Source organism: Gavia stellata, chromosome 10 (assembly GCF_030936135.1).
Source record: "Gavia stellata isolate bGavSte3 chromosome 10, bGavSte3.hap2, whole genome shotgun sequence".
In the NCBI taxonomy this organism is placed as follows: domain Eukaryota; kingdom Metazoa; phylum Chordata; class Aves; order Gaviiformes; family Gaviidae; genus Gavia; species Gavia stellata.
In genome coordinates, this window is record NC_082603.1 from 5,495,049 (window position 1) to 5,519,382 (window position 24,334).

General features: G+C 42.4%; 1 protein-coding gene across 1 annotated transcript in view; it reads left to right on the forward strand.

The window, feature by feature from the left end:
* Positions 1-24,334, forward strand: part of RASAL2 (RAS protein activator like 2) — a 127,130-nt gene that overhangs the window by 68,482 nt on the left and 34,314 nt on the right. The window contains exons 4-5 of the mRNA XM_059821596.1: positions 4,008-4,114; positions 17,160-17,269. Coding sequence (XP_059677579.1) covers positions 4,008-4,114; positions 17,160-17,269 — 217 coding nt within the window. The remainder of the gene's footprint in view (positions 1-4,007; positions 4,115-17,159; positions 17,270-24,334) is intronic.

Sequence of the window (24,334 nt, forward strand, 5' to 3'; positions counted from 1 at the left end):
TTTGCATCTCCAGGTAGGTCTTTGTGACCGCTTTAGAGTCACCTCCTGGACTTCATAAGCAGGAACTCAGAACTGGAGATGTTCTTGCCAGTCCTGGGAGGACGCAAGCCCAGTCTGGAAGGAACCGCAGTCTCAACGCAAGTTCCACTGAGACCGTGCAGTAGTTCCATTGCATTGCCCTTTGCAACATCACAGACACCCCTGTAATCTTTGTTTCTGTGACCTTATTTGCAAGTTCAGTTACTTAATTCTTTTCATGCTAACCTCTGAGGACGTTTCTGATTGGTTTTCCTGCCCTTCTCCAATCCATTTCTAATTCAGAAAAACGGAGATAGAGTAGCAAGCGCTGTCCTGCAAAGCTGGGAGGTTTGTTTCATCTCTGCTGCTCCCACCCTGAGAAAAAGCTCTTCACAGTAGAGTACAGATTCCCACAACAGCAAACTTTCGGACGTAAGTGGCCAGAGCACCCAGCAATAGGAAACTCAGACCTGGTCCGAGAGCCGCTTCCTGACTGGAGGTCATTGAGGCTACGCCACTGTGGCCAAGATGGTTGCCTTCAAAGGAGGTCAATCATCACCACTACTCCTAGTAGTAAGTGGCACCTGTCTTACACAAACCTGCCTTCTGGCCAACAAAACAAGCTTTGGTGTTCAGAGGGTAGAGTGGCGCAACGTGAAGATGTGAAGAGAGCTACCTTCATTGTATCCTTGGGCAGTTCCCTCTTCAGAGGCATCTGCCGTTGCTGAGTAATTGGCTCAGCTAATTTGTAACTATTTTAATGTAGTGTGTGAATAGTTATTTGTATAAATATTTATTTACGTAAATATTCCTGCATATCACCAATATATGAGGTGATAAATTAAGTGTCCCACAGGAATGTTTAGAACTCATTTGTTTGATGGATTATTTTAAGGTTGAATTTTCTTTTCTTCCCAGAAATTGAGAATTGAGAGTGGATGAAAAGAGTTTCAGATTGTTTATCCATAGAAACAATGTGATTTATCTGTAGTCTTGGTTCCTGAGAGTGAGCAATGCAGAAAGCAGTTATAATTTAATACTAAGCCGATGAGAGGTGCATTGATTTTTACAGCAGGTGAAGATTATGCAAGAGTAGCCTCCAGCATTACTTGTGGAGCAGGGGAGGGAGCTGTCTAATTTTTTGCCTGGTGGTGACAGTATAGATTTTTTTTTTTACACGACTCGGCAAAAATACTGTTCTACGGGCATCGTAGCAGGTTGCTTTAGCTTTTGATTTCCAGTTAACATATCTCGACAATTTTGTATATCTAGGTCTTCTTTTTCCTAGGGACTGATTGTGTTGTTTATTTGCTCATGTTTTTTGGAAGGAGAAGAGAGGGAGAAGTAGTTTTATTTTTAGTTCATTGCGGGCACCTTGTGAATATTTCATTATCGCTTTCCTATTTGGTACGCGTCTGCGATGGTCTAAGAATGGAAGAAACTCATTTTACCGATGGAATCTCAGTGTTTTATTTGCAGAGAACTTGAATTGCTGCTGGGTGGATGTGGGGGGAAGAGGGAAGGCAAGGAGAACCAGGCATGTTCCTTGTTGTAGCTTTTCAACTCCATTTGGTTTAAACTTGAACTTTTTCCTAAATGGCCCCTCCTGCAGAACCTATTGTTGAAAATAGTGGGGAACTCAGGCTCCTGTTTTCATTTATGACTCAGCAAAGTTACCAGACTCTGTTAAATTACTGAAGCAGCTTTGATGTGATTTCCTGTGTGTGAGAAGCGGAGAAAGCCAAACCTATTACATTACGCATTACGATTCGATGTCAAAGAAAAGGTGCTCGCTTTAGTCCCCAGTTCCAAGTGACTCCATCGCTCCCTTTTGCTTTCATTACATTTACAGTGAGAACAGCAGAAGCAATCATTGAATTCCTGCGTAACAGAGCTCTCTTTGGGAGAGCAGTACTTACAGGTGCTGCAGAAAGTAAGTTCCCTTTCATAGAGGCAGAGCGAGGGGGCTGGCTGTATAAAAGAGCGCATCTTCCGATAAAACTAGCAACCTCTGCAAAGGCTCCTGAGACGGTGGGACTGTGACCGTTACTCAAAACCCTTGGTCTAGCGCTGGCCCCGCTCCAAGCGCTTTGTTCTCTAAAGGTGCCCTGAGGGGGACTTACCCTCCAGCACTGGAACAGGCGATGCCTCCTTAGCTGTAAGAGAAAGTGCCCGATGCTGCTCATCAGCCGAAGGAGAAATCTCCGCCAAAGTGGTATTGCTCTATCGCAGTTAGTGTGAGCTTTGACAGACCGTGATTTACTTGGTCGGTGCGAGCAGGGCTCGTGCATCGTCCTCATGGTCGGCAGCGAGCGGCTGTGCCCTGCCCATTTTCCAGTGGTAGCTATATTGTCTGGTAGACTTTGTTTGCCCAGTTTAGGAGGCTGTTCTCTCTCTTAGCAGTTCTTTCCCCATCGATGGTTACGAGCAGATCAAGAGGCTGAACGTTAGCGGTTTGGTTTTTTAAAAGATAAGTATCGCCAGGGCAAGACACGAATACTGCAGGGTCCAGATTTCTTAACCTCTCGTTCGGTGTGCTCCATTTTGTCGTTCTTCACGCATCCACGGGAGACCCGTATTATCACCCTGGTGAAATCAAAATCTTGTATGCAAAGACATCACAAGTAACGTTATCCCTGAAGAAGGCTTTTCTCGTTTTTTTCCTTCGGTTATTTTGAGGAAAACACTGCTCTCGTGGCACCAGCTGGCTCTCTATCTCTGTAAAGCTTTTTTGCTGCTGTGAATCGGGATATACAGCGAAATTTTCTGTAGCGGAGGGAAGCCGGCAGTTGGGCGTCTGTTAATAGCCTGAAAGTAACTAATGAGGATGTGCAGTCGGAGCGATTGATTGAATAGCTGCAGTCCTGTGTGTTTCTTTTTCGCTCGCTCGCTCGCTTGCTCTCTGCAAGCCGTGGGAAGGGAGGGGGAACGGAGAGACCCAGCTTGCTCTTAAGTGGAAGTAGCACGGATCCCCAGGGCCGGGCGGCCAGAAATGGAAGTTTAAGCCGCATCTGTCTCTTGAAAGGAAAACGGCAGGAGTCAAAATGTCACTGTCTGGAGTCACGGCTTACTCCTTTTCTTTAAGATTCAGAAGATAACAATGGACTTTCTGCTAGGAAGTGGGTTTTTCCCCTCCCCGTGTTGGGGGATGTTTTGTGAAGCTGGATTCCGTTAAGTCTGGCAATTGAGCTGGAGATGGGCAGCAGTTGTGATAAAGGTATCTGTATATGTATGTGTATCTAGCTATATATAAAAATGCTTATATGTACAGTATGTGTGTGTGTGTAGAGATTTTTAATAGTGTCTATACTTTATTATGCTATTATTCTAGTATTTATACTAGAAAAAGATAGAAGTGTGTCTTTTACGAATATTTGTGCTTGTCAGATCAGCCTGCATGGATTTAAGATGCCAAAGTTGTATCTTAGTAAGGTCGTATTGCCAGAATGAGAAGTTGACCTATTTTTTTATCTGCAGAGATATATATGTCATATTACCGGGGCAGTTATGAGTCTTCTGCTGGTTGCACGGCTTGAGCAAGTAGTGTGATCATATAAGACCGAACTTTGACCTTTGTCAAATGGTGTTCAGCTGTGACTAAAATTGAGCTTCCCTGTGTCTTGATTTTGGTTATCTGTTAATTACTGCATTGCTTATGGGGGGAAAAAAAAAAAATTAAAAAATTAAAGATCTCTGAATACTCTCTCACAAACAGTAACAGAATACTAAGTATGTTTGAGTATTGATCTTTACCAGCATTTTTTATTTTAATTGCCTACAATCAAGTCAGATTCACAACCTTGAATCTGTCAGTGGGAACGCCGTTGTAATTTAATAAGTAAATAAGATAGAGAAAAATAGGTGAGTGTAATACAGTAGGTTAGTAATGCACTTGAAACTTTGCTGAGGCATCTGTCCTATAGAGCGTAAAACCCGACTATTCCCCACCCCCCTGCGCCCATTCACCTTCTTTTTCTTCTCTTCCTTAGAGGTCCCAGCAGAGAGATCTCCTCGCAGACGGAGCATCTCCGGGACCAGCACCTCTGAGAAAACCAACTCCATGGATGCTTCGAATACTTCTCCTTTCAAAGTGCCAGTAAGTGTGCCTTGCCTGCAAAGGAGGAATTTTCCTCATTGAATAGGAGGAGGAGATTAAAATATCGCAGTGTATAACTAAGCTTTGGAAACAAAGAATAAAAAGACTATTTAGTTAATATTTCCAGTTGGCCAAAAGGTATTGCTATCAACTGTCATGTCTTATCAATGAGATTTCTGGTAGATCTGTAACTTGCTTATGTTCATTGGATTGATCTAAAATTGCAAATAGTGAAACATCAGTATTAATGTGGGCAGTGACCTATATAAATACTTTTGAAGTCGCCGCCAGGGATTGCATTACATATTCAATTTTGACTAGGAGAAAAGTTACTTTAGGTTGGTGATAGCATGTTATTTTTCCCTCGTGTCAATGAAGTACATAGAAAATTGAAATGGCTTTATAGTTTACTCGGAAGCTGATGAAATTTCTGCAGGTGTCTTAATTGCTCTTTAGCTCTTCAGTTTTTGTCATGAGTTCAGTTGGCTGTGAGTCTGCATGAGACTTCTTCAGCTAGAGTCCGGATTTTCTTGTTTGTGTCCGTCTTTGTGTATCCAAGAGCACAAAGGCCTTTCTATTATTAGACTGAGGGCAAATGCTCAATTTAAAATGAGGTGCTCAGTAATTTTTTAACAATATTTGTTTGTGGTTTAAAATACAGAACTTGAATATTGCAAATATTTTTATATTCCTCTTTCTTTTTGGCAAGTAATCTGCCTACTTTAAAACCCCAGGAAAAACCCCAGGAAAAACAGGAGAAGAATTATCTAATGAGCATTGGTTTTCTGTATATTCTCTATGGACTTGAGTACCATTTCTGTACCTTAGAGTATATGTTCTTGCTTTGCTTTAGATAGCACTTGTCCCTTTTAAGTGCACTTCCTAGCTCACTTTAGATCCAGATGTGTGTGAAATTTGGTTTTTTATTAAATCCTACATCGTGTCATTTTAAGAATAAAATTAAAAAACAGCAAAGGATTTAATGAGAGCTATTTAAATTATAAAAGGATTAAGGTTGGTTAGAGTGTATAGAATATATGGTGTTTAAAGCAACCTGTAAACTCATGATTTATTGGAATTGAAAAAGAGACCAAGGAAGCTTTCAGAGTCATAGAACAATACAGATTGGAAGGGACCTCCAGAGGTCTGTGATCTATCCCCCTCTTCAAAGCTGGACCAACTTATGTCAGGTTGCTCAGGGCGTTCTCCGGTCAGGTGTTGAAAACCTCCAAGGATGCAGATTGCACAGCCTTGCTGGACAACCTGTCTCGGTGTTTGACTATCCTCATTGTGAAGAGTATTTCTTTTGTAGAGGCTTTCTTGTCAGAACAAAATTTGAACTTCTAATGTCTATTGAAAGACCATGAATCACATTTTCATCTAGTTCAAAAAATATCTGCAGTAGCAGTTAAAGCAGAATATATTGCTTAGCCTTGAGAAGAGAAACCTCAGAGGAGATCTTAGCAACGTGTACAAATACCTGATGGAAGGGAATAAAGACGACGGAGCCAGGCTCTTTGGACAAGAGAAAGTGAGCACAAATTGAAATATAAGAAATTCTATTTAAACATAAGAAAAGCCTTTTTTCACTATGCGGGTGATCAAACACTGGAACAGGTCGCCTGGAGAGGTTGTGGAGTCTCCATCCTTGGAGATATATTCAAAAGCAGACTGAAGAGACGGTCCTAAGCATCTTGTTCTAGTTTACCCTGCTTTCAGCAGGGGGGTGGACTAGACAATCTCCAGAGGTGCCTTCCCACCTTAGGTATTCTGTGATTCTATGAACGATCCTCTGTCACATCAGTGATCTGTTTTCTGGGTGGTACTTGGGGAAAAAAGGGTCTTGGTCTAGTTGCATGTGAAGTTGTCACAAGAAGATTCTGTTACATCAAGTTCTGAGATTTTTATGCTGAACCCGTGGTCCACACAGTTCCAGGAGGATTTCTGAACTCTGAGCGCCTTCAAAGTCCTAGCTATTCTCATCCTCATTTATAAGAAATTATCTGTCCTCTTTGTCTTAATCTATAAGTAATTGCCCTAGCCTTTAGGTGTATACATGCGTTGTCATAGTCCTCATCTAACAACTGCAAGGTACATATCAAAATTGTTTGATTACTGTCTGCATTGTTTATTTTATATGCCTCCTTTTTTTTTGCTTCCTCATTTTTGTACATTTTTTAATGTTGACCCTATCTTTTAAGTAATGTTTTAATGTTTCTCTTAATTCTTCTTAGCTCCGGCTCCCTTTTAAAACAAGAACCTTGCAGAATGTTTCTCATTTCCCCTGGCAGTGTATTGGGCTTTTAGGACTCTGGCAGATAGGCTCAGGAAGCAGTACATGGCTGCCTTTCTTGGGCATAAACCAGCAAAAAACCGAGAAGCTATTTGTGCCACGTGTAGCTGGTATTATGCTGCTTTGTCTGTCTGGCCACCTGTATACCCAGGAGCATAATGCACCCTCCTGTCTTTCTTATAGGGACAAGGCTTCTGGCTTTGTAGGTTTTGCTCTGAATAGCCCATTTATATGCTATTACTCCTTAGCAGGTTGCGGTGCAGGTGGGGGCTGAGATCACCCTGTTTTAAAACATGCCAACTTCTGATCTGTTTAAAAGAGCAAGCTGCAATTAGAAGTCAGATTGCTTAAGAACACAGATGAGCTCAAGCCAAAACTACTGAAATAAAACACCCTGTTAACTTTGTGGATTGGCACACATCTAATAGGTGGATGATAAGATGGGGAGGAATCATGTTTCTTCCTTTGATTTAGATTAAGAATCTCCCAGCTCTCAGAAGTAGGTAAGACGACTTGGGCGCCTCGTGGAAGTCTCACATCAGTGGTCTGAGAAGAGCTTCAAGTGAAGGATGTAAGGGGTGCCTATAATAGCTTTAAATTTGTGTGTGTGTGAGGTCATCTTTATTTGACGGGGATTTATTGTACATATAAAGGAGATGCATAATAAGAGAACTTGTGTTTTTGTTTTCCCAAACATGGACACCTACAGTATAGGTTGGAGGGCTATAGGCAGCTGCAGTGTAGTGCTGTCTCAGTTATTCTTTCCGTGGACCTGACTCTGTGCCATACCTCTTCTACTCACTGCTTGGATTTCTAACAGAAAGCAGCTTAAGGCAGGGGACAGCTTAACCTTCTTCCATACTGATGGAAAATTATGCTGAGACTTTCATAATAAGTTGCTTTTACAGCTTTTTAAGTTTGCCTCTCAGAAAAGCTATTTAAAAGCTGTCTTCTCAATAGAACAGTGGCTTCCAGCATGTTCTGTGCAGTTTTTTTTCCTTTCAAACGCCAGGCAGTGGTACTCAGTCAGAACAAGGCATCTGTTTTTTTTAATACTGCTAATTGGCATTTGTTTAGCATCTGGAATTTTGATTCATAACAGCATAATGGCCTTTAAGCGAATGTTTCCTTGACGAGACATTTTTTAAGTAGTCTCTTCAGTGGCAGTGGTCAATGAGGGATTTATTTTAAGGGGCGGATGTGTAAAGTTCAGGAAATTTGCCTTCCTACCTCCTGCATGTGCACCGGAGGAAAAGACACATGTTTAAATTTACTATTGTGCGAAAAGTAGAATTTCAGTAGTTATAACCATACCCTTTCTCAGGACTAACAACTACATGGACCAGCATGTGCAACGTGTTTGTTCTGGTTATCTCCCACCAAGGGGAATAAAGTGGATTCTGCTAATGCTGACATTGCAGAGCACAAGGCATACGTACAGGGATAAGAGCTCTTGGTGCTTGCTGTCTTTTCCTCCCCATTTCCCCAAATATTCTTGTCTACAGTTAAAACAATAGTCTCCATCTAGGTTCAGTTGTGTTAATTGCCATTTGACAATTTCCAAGCGTATCTGGAAGGAATATTGAGAGACAATGGGAGGGCATGAAAGGTAGGAAAATTGAGATGAGGAAGTGTGTTGTGTCGTCTTACACATAGACAGATGTGTGCTGTTTATAGATACGCATATAATGGAGAAGTCGTATTTTTAATAACGAATATTATTTGACTGAACAAATAGGAAGGCAGACGGAACTGGCTAGAAGTAGGCACCGTGACGCATAGGTGGGCGAGAAACCAGCTTTTCCCTTCCCACACACACTATGTCCTGGCAGAGTGTCTCGGTCTCAGAGCAGCCCGTTCCCTACTGTTGCACTGTTGAGCCCCGGTAGCACTGCGGCAACCTGCCGTATTCTCTCGTTGCTCTGCCATTGGAATTGAGGGACCGGGGTAAATATGAGATTATCAAAATCTTCAAACCTCCTGCAGTGGCAGGGTAGGGAGGAATTGCTAAACCACTCTTCAGACTCACATTGCGCTCTCCAATTTTTGCTTCTTTGGGGTAGGGTTGTTAGGGAGTTGTTATTACAAAAAAATATATGATTCATCCATGTCTGCTGGCTATTAGGAAAAAAAAAAATATGAGAAAGAAGCAAAGAAACAAGTGCAAATGAGATGGGAAAGCCAGAACACAATCTTTGAAGTAAATAAAATGATTTTTATAGGAACCCTGTGTGCATATGATGGGAAGACTGATATTTACAGGTTGCCTTCCTTGGTTTGTTTCTAGTCGAGAGTATAATTGGATCTATAGAAATACTGTCTGCCTCTTTGCTTTTTAAGAGTACTGCTAAATGGAACAGAAGACAATGCAGCCAGCCTAAGTGAAGGTCAAAGCTTGATGAGGTCTCGCGGCTGCCCAGCCTCATCTTTTATGCAGTCAGCAAGATTGTTGCTTCTCCAGAGCACTGCTCTGCTACCGTCATGCTGCCAGGTTAGGACAAGTCTGATCTTTTCTGGCCATGTGACCTGATGGCATACAAGTACATATTTTTAATTCTGCGTCAGCGCCAATGCAGAGATGGAATTGTTGATTTACATTAGTGTGAGGCATCGCGGCATCGCGTTAATGTTTTTATCATTTGCCTGTGATGTGATGGCTTAGGTATGCTGGCTCTTATTCCGTGGATTTTGTGTCGGAAGCAACGGATCATTGGCTATCTCCAGGATGCTCACCAAGTTCTCCTCCATATCTTTATTCTGGGGTAATACTGTTCATAGGCTCTATAACCTTCACAATATCTTTCTGCCAAAGCAGATTTGTTCACTACGTCAAACTTTAGCGTTGAGTCAGATGATGGGTATATCCAGTCTGTGACACAGTCTGATGGACCTCGACAGCGGGAACATTTTTCTCATGTTTGGTCTAAACTTGACTTTATCTAATTCCCCTGCAATTAATGTAGGGGAACTATGAACATAGCTTTAAACACTGGTCACATTGCAGTCGTCCTTGGTTTAATGGTATTTAAATGTGTACCGATTCATTCTATTCTTCACCTCCAAATCATAGCTTAGTCAAGTTATGCAGAGTTTAATTAATGCATCCTCTGCAAATCAGTCCTTCTGGCCCTTTTATCACTTTTCTTGCTCTTCCGTTTTTAATTCCCTTCAATTGATTCTCCAAGCTCTGGTACTGAAGTTCACAGGAATGTGTGTTATCAGTTTCTAATTGCTCACAACCCTTTGTGTTACTTCTCTGTCCTCCCTGGCCCTCGCTTCACCTCCTAATTTAATCTAGCTCACTGTAATTAATGTGCTGTTTAACTTTTCTTCCAGGTCATTAACAAAGATGTTAAACAGAAGCAGTCATGCCACTATTCCCACCACATCCCACTGGACCCTTTCTTCTACCTTGATACCTTATCACTTGTCGTAATTACTCTTTTTAGATATTCCTGCAGCCAGTTCTCAGGTTTGTGTTACTAGCTTTGACAAAGCTCATTTCCATTATTTTTTTTCTAATTAGTATGTATGTTGTATTATCAAAAGGTATTCTGAAGTGTTGGGGCTGCTTGCTGGCTGTGTGCCAGGGGACTAAAGCGCCAGGGTCACGAAAATTATTGCCTCCTTCCTGATGTGAAAGACAAAAATGCAGCCGCTCGAATCGTGGTGAGGTGGGCTGGAGGCCATCACTTCTCCACGTACTTCACCGGCTGCAGCCGATAACCGTTGTTTGATTAAACACTCTGATAGACTCAGGTGACCTGTTTCTTATAATATTTCTTGTTTATCACCGTTGTGGTGGTGTTCTCTAGACAGACTTCTGACCTTTATTCCTTAATTCCTGGATAGGGGCTTTTAAGGAGGCTGTTTTCCTATGCAAGTGCCTGATGTGGACATCTCCCATGGAGGCAGCCGGGGGGGCAGCCAGGCTCTGCTCCCAGTTGCGTCCATGCTAAACACCTTGCTGAGAATTGGGATCTGAAAAGCTGATGTAGCTCTCCGCAGCTTTCGGGTAGCTCTTGTTTCTTCATGAATTTTTTAGTATGATTCCTAGTGACTTGGAAATTTGATTCCTTTAGTACTTTTGACTGCATATCACGCAGAGTACATGCAGTCTTACGATACATTTTATAAATAGATGCATTATCAATGTATTCCTGTTGTGGTATCCCTCTCCATTTCCTTGGCTTTCTTATTACTGTTCTTGAACTTGCTTATCCTATTCTGCATCCCTCCTGTGGCAGTAGACAATTTTTCATTGGAAAGTTGAAATTGTTATGTGGCCAAATCTGCAGTGCTGTCCCATCAGGGGAAAAATATCTTCCTGATCCTTGCTGTTGATCAGCTTGTGTCCTGAAGCATGATAATTGCTCACGCTTGTTATTTTTAAACCTGACTAATGCAGCTACATATGTTATTCTTCCTTATATAAACACATAATCCTTTTTTAATCTTGCTGAAAAAATTTGTCTGTATAATATCTTGTGGTAGAGAATTCTACGGGCTGATTTATTGATAGCATTAGAAAAGGTCTCCTGACAATCAGTTAAATGTGCTGCCTCTCATGTTAAATTGCCCCTTGGTTTTCTTATGTAACAGGGCGCATGAGGAGCTCAGTTAATTTCCATTTTATTTGTTTTATACAGCTATAATCCCCTCTTGCTTATGTTTCCAAAATAAATAGTCGGTCTTTTAAAACATATCGTTTGTAAATCCCCCTCTTGTCTGCCTTTAATCAGTTTATACTTCTGGAGTTTAGTTTTGTTCTAGTTTTCTTGCTGAGATGAGAAGATCAGAAGAGAGTGGTGCATTAGTGTGAAAGCTAAGGCAGATTTACATAATACCACTTTACTTTTATTGTGCTTTATCCTTTGCTTATACATTCAGACATGTTTTTTATTGTTCTCTGCCTGTGCACAAACCACCTCAGTGACAAAGTGCCAGGCTTTTTGGATGAGTTGATGGTGGAATTTGCTGTAAGTTACTGTCTTGTTCTTTATATTACCACCGAGGTGTAAGTATAGTTGTTTTCACCTGCTCTTCTGCTGTGTGCGTGGCTGAGAGCCTTTTCAAAGGTAGTCGCTGCTAATATTTTAATCATGAGTGTTACTGGGCTCATAAGCAAACTTCTCCACATCCTTGCTAGTTATATTGGGGTTTCATTGTTCTACAGGGGATAGTAAACTTCACCATGTTTGCTCCTAATCCCTGGACTATCCTGCTAGTTGTATCTTTCCATTTTATGACCTGGCTATCTTCCCTTGCTTCTTTGCTTCCCACAGCTTTACAATGCTACTGGCCCAGGAGAGCATTTTCACTTGGCTACAATTTTATTTTTTTTCTTGATAGCTGCTTGTGAGCAACTTAAGGAATAAAATGTTTCGTGTACTAACAACACGCAGTAGCTGGGAGGCAGTTGTGCTGTTGTCCGTAGTCACTCGAGTGTTATCTTTGTACCCATCCAAGCCTTCCCCTCAGAGAGAACAAGTCTTCATCGCTCTGTAAATGAAGTTACCCACCTGCTGTTATTAATAATGCATTAGTGCTCCTCGTCAAGAATTATAGATGTTCAAGATGCATTGCAAGCCTCCAAAAGGCAATGTGTTTGTCCCCAGAAATACCTAAAGTAGGTAATGGTGCTGCAAACCACAGCACGGTATGCAAGGTGAACCTTTATTGTTGCCAATATGGGTTTTATGCTTTGAAACTGCCACTGATACCCTTGCATTTTATCAATGGATAATTCGTGTTGTCGTTATATATAGTTTTATTAGTTCATGGCTGAATTAACCTTTCGCTTTCAAAACAGCGAAGACAATTGTTACTTATTATGCATGGGCTGTTCTCTCCAAGGTGAAGAATCGGTGCATCTATAGGGAGCAATAGTTACAGAGTTGAGTGGTTCATACTTGGGCTGTCTTTGAATTTGTCGGGCAGTTCATGTGCTACTCTGCTGAGATTAAGGACAGACAGTTGTCATCTTTGGCACAGAGTGAGCATTTCCTAAAGCCCAAGCTGCCCTGAACAGCAGCCGTCCCTGAGTTTAGAATACTTGGGGGGCAGAGTTTCTACACCTTCCCTGGGCAGCTACGGAGGGAAGTTAGAAAAGCCTGCTGAATTTATCGCTTCTCCTGTGGCGATTTCTTCTTGGCAGAGAGAGAGGGGGATGAGTTGCTTAACTTCCAAATGAGATGAATAGAATTCTCAGTGGGACTGAATTATTTTTAGATGTTGGATCATTGGGATTTCTTACCCCAGTGTTTGATGCTTTTGGCTGAGATGATGAACCTGCTCTGAACCTACTGGAGTGCGTGCGCTCTCGCTCTTCCTCTCCCCGTCTCTCTTTTTCCATCCCTGTTCCCCTAAACCTGCGGTTCTGAGCGGAATTTGTACTGAGCTTTGTCCCATGAGGTGTGGACCATCAAATCTGTCTCTTGAGGGATTAAGGCACAGTCCTTCTACAGTTATTCTCTCACTGGACTCCTCTTAAAATACTGCATTTACACAGTACTGATCTTTTCAAATTGCATCCTAGCTAATTTATCCTACCAAATATTTTGTACTTTTTTTATTAAAAGCATAGTCTCATAATTTCTGGCAGTCTGGGTAATAACTTTACATCTTTTTGTCTGAGGGTGTTTGTTTAAGCAGTAAAATTCCCACTGTTTTTAAAAATGTTCCATGATGATTCTTAAAGCTGAGACACTTCATTACATTTAGGTATAAGAACCAAACAGCAGTGTATTTTGTGTTGAAATAAGTATTTAATAGAAGTACCTAGACAATAAGAAAAGAAGTAAGGGTGATTTTGTCTTTTTAATGGTACAAGCTACAGTTATTAGCATTGGCAGGGATTTCTTCTCTATAGAAGGAAAAGGAAATAGAACTTTCAGTTAGATGGTATTGTGGCAGATAGAAATTTATTTTTCATCACTACATCTTTTTTATATCTACATTCGGTATTTAAAAGCATTTCCTTTGGCAAATGGAAGTCGAAAAGCTCTGCTCAGTTCTGGCACGTGTGAATTTTTCATGCTGCTCCCAGGTTGTCCATCTGTAAGCGCTGGCCCTGCATGAACTGCCAGCAAGGTGCAGAGAGCAAATATTGCAAATGTTTTCAAGTCTTTTGAGAATGACCTATAAGTATATTTTCTGTTTGAATAATTTTTTCCTTAAGTATGTTCTTACCCTAGTATATTTTTTTTTTCCTATCGTCAGCTCTGGATAGCCTTATTCAACCCCAGACAGCATATTTATTTCATTAGGGAATCAATTATGTTCAGTTAAACCAAGAACATGTTTCACTAATGTTAAAGCAATGCCAATTTAAAATAGTGCATGCACACAAAAATGAATATTCACGGTCCCTCTCTGAGTGGGATTTGGAATGATTCAGTATAACTGCCTTTGGACTCCTGCTGAATTGGGTCAGCTTTTTCTTCTTACTTGCCCTTAAGGGGAGAAAAACATGTTATTTCATGTTTGCTATTTGAGTAGCCTGAGAGGTGCTGGAATGAAGCCAGGGTCCACCCGATCTGAATCCCTGTAGTTGGGTTTCTTACCTTTTATGCTGAGAGGTCAGAGCATATGAAAGTGCCTTTGAAAGGGCTATCAATCCTCTGCTTGAATCCCAGCAATGGCCCCAAGAGCATCTATTGATTACAGGGTTTTTTTCAAAGGCACTTTTTCAATACCAGGACCAAGGAAATTGCAGGCACATGGGTCGAGTTTGAGTGGCACACACAGCTACAAACACTTCGTCCCTTTGACAGTACCTTTTCCCCCAGCACGCTATGTAGATTTGTGGGTTTGGTTTTTCTTCTTTTGCAGTATCTAGATATCAGGGCTTTGCTTTTCCACTTTATTTGCTATTTCAGGAGAATATAGCAGCTTTCACCCCTGAGGAGCCTGCTGGCTGGCAAGCCTCAGAAATTGAAGGGCAACCTTAAATGTAGCACTACCTTTAGATGCAGAGAACAGATTCCCTGTTCCTTTTTCCCCTGCAGCACCATCCCACAGGGCATCCCAATTTCTCTGTGCTGCCCGTGGACAGGCACATGTCAGGCTCTGCTGCCTCTGAGCAGGTTGTTTCCTTCACAAGTATTTGGGAGAGGACGATCTGCATATGCTGGAAAGATCCTACAGCCAGCATCAGGTATGGATAGGCTGTCAGTAATATATCACTGTCCAAATCTCAGTGGAAGAGAGGAGACAGGCCATCTTGCTGTCTTTGCTGAAGATGTCATGGGTGTGGGCCTGAGGAACTGTGGATTTGGTGGGGTTTTTCTTTGCACTTGACAGCTCAGCAGGACTCACTTGCTCGTTCATCGAAAGAAGCAGAGTGAGGATGAGTGGGAGGATAGAGAGAACCCACCTACCAGTATGTATGGTGAGGGGAATTGTGCAGTTTCAAGGAGGACTGAATTGTGTGGAAGAAGAGGGACAAACTGCATGTAAAGGCACCAAGAATAACGGAATGAGGAAAGACGGGGGGGGGGGGTTGAAGGGTGTGCTTGTTTAAAGGGAAGAGGATACATTTTGTTTCAAAAGGAGCATTGAAAGTATAGGAAGATAAAGGCAAATGTGAAACTGGAAAATTGGTTTAGAGATGTATGTCTTGAACCTGACTAAATGGGGTCTTTGCTGTCTGGAAGCAACTTCTTTTCCAACAATTAATCTGGCATCTACTGATGAGAAGAGGGCGATAGCCCTTCCTTTGAATACTGTAGAACCATAGAGCAGCCCAGGTTGGAAGGGACGATGTAGCACCCTGTCCAATCATAGATAAACCTCATTTTCTTCCTGAAGAGGTGAAAGAGATGTGAGATTTTTCAGACTAAAAGATTGCAAAGAAAGTCATCTTTTGTTGTGATGGCCTACGAGTCTGAGAGACGAACAAGTCATACTTCAGCCTGGCTAAGTCACCTGGAGCCAATAAAACACTCTTGCTTTGTCGGTGTTCTGCATAGGAAAGAGCAGGAGACCTTGTTTGTCTCCCGTTTGCGGATTTCGGTATTACAGGAGGCAGCTGTGGGCAACATCTGTCACCTGTCCCAAACACAGCTTGTGGCGGCTTGCCTTGCAAATGTGTTCAAAATTAGCTGTACTCAACTTCTATCCTAGCAAAACACAGATGATGGGAGAGAGGGCTGGCCCCGGCTGACTATCACTGTCACTGGATCTTTACTAAAGTAAGGCTGTAGATCTGCTGGTTCAATCCACACCAAAAGAACATTCACTTTGAGCAAATTCTACCAACCTATAACCAGTCTATAATATTCCTAGCGTATAATATTCACTCGCCTGTGCCTGGTTAGATCTCCCGACAGCAGTGCACAGGGTATGGCGGCTCCGTGCAGCTGTTCTGGGAAGGAGCAGAACAGATTCGGTTGGTAAAATGTTGCTTAATCCTATTGGATTAAGAACCTCTATATTTGCTTTGATCATGCCAAAGAATGTATGTGTATGTATGTCTGCAAGCCCTGGAAATATTTTGAGACAGTATGGTTTATTTAAAATGCATATTATGCTCAAAGTAATTTAAAGGGCTATAGGAGAAAATCAAACGTGCAGGTGTTGAAATATTTCTGTGATTCCCCCACACGTACAGATGCACACACCCCTTTGTGTATCAGTGGTCAGATGCACTCGTGTTACACTACTGGTAATATAGCAGTAGCTCTTGATGATATCTACAAGGAGAGAACGATGAGGAGAGGCTGAGGGCTTGTTTATCCGGGCAAGGGCTAAGGGGTGATACGAGGCAACCTACTGCAACAGAGAGGGGAATTGCAAAGAAGATGGGGCCAAACTTTTCGCCGTAGTGGCAGATGCCATAATGAGGCAGCAGCTGCAGATTGCTGCTTGGGGGGGTTTTGTTGAAGGCAAGGAAAACTTTTCTCACTGGAAGGGTAATGCAGCACCGGACTGAGTTGCCCAGAGAGGTGGTAAAGTCTCCATCACCGGAGGTTTTCGAGACTTAGCTAGACAAAGTCGGAGTTAGCCTGACCTAGTGTTGGCAGTACACCCACACTGAGCAGGAGGCAGGCTAGATGATCCCCAGCAGCTCCCTCCAACTAACATGTCTTTTGGTCTGCGATTGTTTGGTCAACAATTGTAGTTCAGAAGACAGATTACTTGAAGATTTATTTGTATTTTCAGATCACAGGTAGATTTTTGAGTTGAGTTTTGCTTCAAAGCAATACCAGGACTGGTATCTGAAGTCACTAGTATGTGAAATCTTTTGACATTTTCAATTCTGGCTAGTGAGACTATTGGAATTACAAATTATTGTAAGACTTACCTGCTATATCTAAATCAAAGAGGACAACCTGGGTGCAACTGTGGGTGCAATAGAAGCTCGAAATAAAAGACATTTTGTACTCTTAATCTGACCAAGAATTAAAAACATGGCGTGTAAAGGGGAGGTAGGAACAAATACTGATATCTAATACTACTCCTTGTTGAGTGATAATTGTGGGGTTTTGGGTCTCTGGTACTTGGAATTCATTGAAGTGCACCTGTAATGTGAATAGTGCTAATTACTGCAATTTGAAGCTATCACATACTGGAACTGTCATAGACAATCTAGCCCTGCCTTTCTTCCTGCTCAGAGGAATCCCAATACAGCACGTTCCATAATCGTCGTCAGCGGGACTCACTGCTGAGTTGGGACTCAGTGACAGTGCATGGATTGATTTATCACTGGTGTCAGTTTCCCTGTTTTACTTCTGCAACTTCTCATTTTAGGGCTTCTTCAGTAAACGTCTGAAAGGGTCCATCAAGAGGACAAAGAGTCAGTCAAAGCTGGACAGGAACACAAGTTTCCGTCTCCCATCTCTCCGCAACGCTGATGACAGGTAAGGTTCAATGCATCTCCCAAAACAATCTCTCCTCCTCATCTGGAGGCACTGCACAAAATCTACATGCAGCATGCGTATGCACTCACAGAATGAGAGCAAGGAAGGGGATTTATTGTTAAACTGGCAGATGGGTGGGTTTGAGGCTGACTCTAGTATGTTAGAAGTTATTTAGTATACAATGTACCACTGACACAGGACTGAAAACTTTTACTGCCCATAACAGCTGATGAAAAGTTCAGGTTAAGCATATGGACTCAAATACCTTTTTCTGCATCTGTTTCAAATAAGCTGCAGACTTTAAACTTCGTGATACAAACCCACTGGATTGATCAGCTTTAGAGAAAGTTGCCTTGATGCACGTGATACTCGCCCACAGATCAGCGCAGTGGCCAATATGAGGGATTATGCAAGTGCAGGCAGATCAGTTCAGCTAGCAATGGCAAAGTACAGGGACATACGGTGCAGTTGAGGCACATTAAGAATCCTTGCTAATGTCTGTCGATTGTATAGCTACTGCAGCGTTACTACAATGAACAGACAGTCTGTTTTTCAGAACACTGGAAAACTCAGTAACTTCTGACCATCTTAGCGCTCCATTTGGTACATTCTTGCTTGTTTAGTTTCTGGCTGGCAGTTCAGGCTGGGAACGGATTGTATATGAGGCAAGCAAAAGCTCATACACCCAGTTTTTCCTAACTATTTGTAAAGCGTCTTCATTGTTTTCACTAAACATTACTGTGTGTTACATTCTGCAGTAGCCCAGCAGGAGACCTAGACTGAGTGAAAAATAGGTTGCCCTCTACTTAAGGCCACGGCAGGCTTCTGTGATTTTACGTTGTTTAGTGCATTTTGCCTTCTCCTTTAGCTGAGTTGAATTCATTAGTTTTATCTGTCACGCTGTGCTGCTTCAATCAATGGTGCTATCTTCTCCATCTGAAAAGCAGCATCATAAAATCATGGAGATAGCAAGGCTTTGGATGCTAGAGGTCTTGTTAACTTCGGGAGTTACGGAAAAGACTGCTGCTCACCAAATATGACTAACGATGTGGATGATATTGCTTCTATAGTCATAGTAATGTCCACCAAGTCTGAGTCAATTTATGCTACAAATCCCTATTTTCAGGGAGTTGCAACATGGCTATAAAAAGCAACTCGGTGAGCATAAGCATGTTAAATAATGACACCATGTGGTAAAGTACCTGTTATTTTTACTGTTGTTTGTAACCAGCTTTGCTTGAAGTTTTTGTAATGCAAAAATCTCTTTGCCATAAGTAATGTATTTATCTTTCCTTAACTTGTACTCATGGTGAATGTGGACTGATGATACTTCCTTTTGCAGTGTAAGGGAAACGCTATCGTTCTGGGAAAGCCAATACATTTAGCTATAATTAATCCCTACAACTTTGGTTTAAGACATGATATCATACACAGCAAAGCCGCCTTCTCTTTAGAACCGGATCCCCCTCTACTCCCTGCCGGTGTGGGCATGAATTGTCAACTAGACCTGAATGAAACGTGGATTTTCTCTGATTCCTTGCAAAGCAGAAAACCCAATGCATGCGGTGATGGCATTAAGCATAGCTGGTCTGTTCTGTCAGTCCTCCCAAGTCTGCTTGACATGGATTTAAACAGGAGGGTCCAGGAGCAAATGAACTGAGAAGTTCCAGTGGCAGAGTCCACGCAGAGGTTTGGGGGACGGAGCGCTGGCAAGCCAACGATGTGCAGGATGTCAGACAGGGACAAGCCGGTGGTTGCTCTTTACTTTCGATCCGGTCACCCTTCTCCTTTGACCTGCTACGCTAGCCTTATAGCAATGCACCTTCTGTCTGTAGGGCAGGAGATGGGACAGTGTTTTGGGGGTTTTGTGACTTGATACGGTCGCTTGCTACTGATGGAACGAAGCATTTTTGATAACCAGTCCGCGTGATCTTTCAGAGATACGTGTGCTGAAGTGAACAGAGGGCACAGTCTGAAGGCAAGGGAGATCATTTGAGAGTAGCCAAGCTGTGTGGAAAACAAGCTGAGCTGAAGTTTATTTGGAGATAAATCCTTGCACAAACGAGTATTGCTGTTCAAAAGCATGAGCCTCACCTCAAGCTGGTTGAAGCCTTGTGCTGCAGGTGAGGGTCACAAATTGCTGGTACGCTTTCTTTCCAAAGAGAACTTAACAGCACTACTCAACCTCGTAGTTACCTTTTGTTGGAAAGATTGAAGGTTTAATGGAGTTCTCTTTGCATTTGTGGTCTAATCAGACAGTGCACCCATTGAATATGCCAACTTTGAAAGTTTATGGTTAGAGATACTACTTTTCTAATGGTATTTTATAAATAAAACCGTAAAGGAAATTCAGTTCCCCTGTAAAGTGAAACTTGCCAATAATTTCTCCCTTCCCTCCCATATGGTTCGCTCTGTATCTAAGGGTGCCTGAAAAATGCAATTGGTGGGTAGAATAGCAGGAAAAACAACTTGGAAACCATGTGGGAATGAAGCACTGAAGATGAGGAACAGATTAGTATACTGGGAGGAGATGGGCTGGAGGAAAGAGGAGGCAAAAAAGATTGATTTGTGTTTACAATTACGCTGTTGTTTGGGATTTTTCCAATGGGACAAATCAGGGACAACTGTTTCTGCGTGAAAGAAGATAACACATAGCAGCTGGCTCTTAATTCATGAGAGGGAATTGCCATTCTCTCACCTTCTGCTCTCCCTGCTTTCTGTATGAGTCTCGATCTGTTGCAGTAAAAACTTTCCTGTCCTAGCCCGGTGATTCAGCCCTTTCCCATTTTAAGCAGGTGATGCTAGGTGATGTCATGGTGTTATACAGGTTTTCAGGGCCAGGTTGACTGATAGCATCTACCTTTTCTTGCTCTAACAAATACAAGAGCCCTGCCTTCAAAGAAAGTATCATATAGCTTTATTAATTAAAACCCTGCAAGGATTAGAAGGAAATAGATGCTGCTGTCATGTTGTTTTTCTCATGCTTTTGAGGTGTTTGGGTCCTGTTAAGAAACAGGAGATGTTTATAGATAAACACCTGTAAAATTCTGGAGTACGGAAGATTAGTTATCCTGGTGCACATCAGGATGTGGGATACTGTAACACTCCATGCCATTCCAGATGGTGACAGAGGATGGATGCTGTCTGTTCAGAGTTGATTTAAAATAGAAAGGATTCCGGGAATGCTGTAGGAAGGAGTGATGGAGATAAGTTGCAGATTTCTTTTGTAATCAGATTTTCTGTTTCAGCAGAAAGCAATTGGCCAACCTACTTTTTCTGGCTTTTAAACTTCGTTTCAGTGTGACTGGGTTAGTGGATGGGGAGAGGAGAGAGCTGCAGTGCCCCTCCAGAAACGAGCCCACCGTGGGTCAGCATCCAGGCGTCCTGTGTGAACCCACAACCTCTTAGTCTGTATCACTTCTGTTACCCCAGGTTCAGGTGGTTTGCTGGGCAGTCTGTTTTATTTGAAAACTCATGGTTTGTCTTCACAAGGCACTAACGTGAGAACGCTTAGACTCTGCTCGGTTGTGATCCACACCAGATGTGAATGAAGCTCTTCAGAGGTGTGGCCAGTACAGCATCTCACCAGGTTATCGACAGCGCTCGTCACGAGGCTATCTGGGACCATGTTACATCTTTCACAGCATTTCTAGCCCGTTTCCCGCTGCATTCTTTGAGCTCTTCAACCCCCTTGTTGTCTCTAACATTTTCTCAGCGTCAGTAATATACAAAACGTGTAAAAAAGCGTGCAAAAAGACTTAAGGAAAATCACATTTGAAAGGAGAAACCGAATTAATATTTTCAGTTTGCGGCCAGGAATTTGAGAGTATTTCCAAGCGGACTGACAGTTCTCGCCTCAGTTTTGTTTACGGGGAGGGAGCGAAGATGGTTGAGACTGGCTGCATATGGTCTCGGTGACTGCAATAAAGCTCTGCGGACAGCTGGGAGGGTTTTGCCCTGTTGGGATTTACTGCCACGTGGGAATCCTCCTGCTTTACTAAAAGTCATTTTATGGCATTATCAGATAGTCGTAGTCGAGCGCAGGATCTGTTGTGTGCTTCCTCAGAATGGGCTCCGGCAGGTTGCAGGGAAGCAGGTAGCCATGGCTCTGGGGTTCATGGTGAAACGGTATCGCTGCTCAAACGACAGCTTTTTCTACTTTCGGTAAGTTCTCGCTCCTTCCTCCTGGTTTCTTTGCGGTATGAAAATGGCACAGATCGTGTAAATAATGGAAGCAGCTCTTGCCGTGTTATTTGTATTTGTTGATTCTATGTAATCATGGTTTTCAAAAAAAGGTGGGGGATTTTTATCCCGATTTAGACGTAAGGATAAAAATCTGTGTTACACAATGCGTTATTAAGGCTTGACGCGCTCAGAGCTTGTACGCATTCAGCCTATCTGTTTCTATCTGCATACTGGAGTATGGGGAAAGGGGAGGAGTGGTTTGTTTCCGGAGAAACGTCTCGCTCCTGGTCTGGTGACCATATTTCTTTCAACCAGTTTTTTCGATCCTTGTGCAGCTATTTTGTTTTTCAGTGAAAACTGAACAAAGTCTCAATGTTAAGCCTGTTGGCACAAACCTTCACCTTAGGGCTAGACTGCTCTGTCCCATCTGCAGGCTCGTCCGAGCCCTTTATAAAAACATACTTCTTCATGGCTGATGCTTTTCTGCTAACCCCAGGCTCCTCCACGTTGGCATTCACCTATAAATCACTTAGCAGTAAAATGAAACTGAATTGGTTAAGCATCTCTGGTCCAGCAAAACAAAAGAATTTGAAACGTTAATAGCAGAGACCGCAGTTACAGTAGAGTTAGGAGAACGGTACCACTGTGAAATTCAGCAGCCTGTTCCCCTGCACCGTATGAGGTGTCTGTTAGACAAGCTGTGATCCGTAGGGAGAGCAGGCAGGCAGGGAAGGGCTTTGCACATCCAGGATTCAGACAATGAGGCTTTGGGTAGGGCCTTGCAAGAAAAGACTAGAATCTCAATGGAAGGCTAAAGCAATATGCTCAGAAAAAGCCAGCGTTTCATTGCAGCTGAGTAGAACTTGCATCTAAATAAGTTACCCTAAGTTTCCGATTTAAAAAAAAAAAAATATTAGTAATGAAACTGGTTAGACTTGTAGAATTGTTGACCAAGTAATAGGATGTTCTGCTAATTGGCAGTTGGAAAACGAAGCGGGGTGTGGTGCCTACAAAATGAACCCTTGCACGGGGAAACCTGATGCTGCAGCACTGGTAGAGCGCACCTGTATTGCAGGTGATGTTGCCGATGCTGGGGTCCAGTTCAGCAGGGCTGGCATTTCGAGTAGCAGCGCTGAGCAGAAAGTTCACTGCATTACAGTCCAAGCTCTCTCCTGTGACTTTGCGAGTGGCTAAGTATTGAATTCAACTTTGATCTCGGGGAGCGTCTCTAAACACACGGGTATTGTGCTGGAATTATTTGAAGCGTGCAGACGTACAGTTTCGCGTAAAACCGGTGGAGACATGGCTTTAGCCGGGCTTGGGTTGAATGCAAAACTTTTCAAAATTCTTTGTCTTCACACCGGTTTGCTGGTAAAGGAAACAGATTATGGGATTCTGTTCCTTGGTAGCTCATTTCTATACATTTATTTTTTATCTTTTGGATTATTGATGTCCGCAGGCTTGTTTTCCAAGCAATATAGTGCTCTCCCTGGTAAGCTCAGTAATTGAAAGTCTTTTGTGCTTTGTAGGTTGGCTTTTAAATAGGTCAAAATCAGCAGGAGAGCTTCATAACCAGAGCAATTAGGATTTTAACCCTTTATCTTACATGCCTTATAGGCAGTAGAATATAATAGAAGTCGACTAATAGGCTGCTGTGTGCCATGGGCAGCCACTGAAAGCCAGAGGTTTCTAGTTCCTGGCTTACAACCGAGATCTTGCTGTAGTGGAAAATTACTGAATTATGGTGTGCAAGGAGAGAGGGTCAGCTTGGGGTTGGGCCAGCAAGATGGTGTTGTTGAAGAGATCTTTTTCAGCAGCAGTCGCATGCTGCTGCCAGGTCAGTGGTCTGGGGCACTGGCTGGGCTCTGATTTAGAAGGAAATGATGCAGCTCTGAAGACCAGTACTCCAAAGCATGTGAAAAGAGGTGAGAAGTTGAAAATGTTCCCTGACATGCTCCTCCTCCACCTGCTTTTCCTATGGGAAAGAAATTACGGAGAATACCTGTGTAAGAATTGTTCAGTGCTGTTGGTAACTGTTTGCTCTGAACTCGTATGTCGATCCTTTGCAATCTTTTTGTTGTGTGCAGTAGTAGATAGGAAAGGCAGCAGGAAAGAAGTTGATCATTGGAGGTTAATTGTAACTTAAAACAGGATTTGTGTCGTTAATGGAGCTGTTTAACAAAAACAGATTTGTACAAACAACCCTTCCCCCACCTTTTGCATGTGTGATCTTCCTGTTTACAGTAATCTGCTTCTCTGGGATTACCTCTCTCTTGACAGAGACTCTAAGCAATACTCATTTTACCAGAAACTTCCGACCTAATACAGGAAGGGCCCTGTTAATCCAGCCCCTTTGCTGGACGTTGGGAAGTCAGTTAGTGGCACCTATGCAAATGGGAAGCCAGCAAGCAATTTTCTTTCATTGTTACTTAAAGCTTCAGAATATCAGATGAGGCTTTAAAGCAACAGAGAACTATTATTTCTGTATAATTATTGCCTGTATGGATTGGGATGCTGCTGATTTAGGCACAAGTCAATGATTTGCTTTGCAGATCTATCAGTAGATGAAATATATACCATGGTGCTTACAAATGCATGCACTTGTGTTTGTAAATGCATGTGGTTGCATCTAACCAACAATTTTACGACATTGCTGTGGTGTTTATGGAAGATAAATTGCCAATTCAAAGCCGCTTAATCAGTTTATTGAGCTGTTTTAAATACGGTAACTTCAAGGGATTGCTCGAACAGATAGATGCTCCTCTGCCCCAGGACCCTGAGTCAACAAAACTAACCAGCTGATCTGCAACAAAACAGAATGTTCAAAGCTAACTAGTTAGAAGAGCAGTGAAGCAGAATAGATGCTACTAAAAGGTTTAA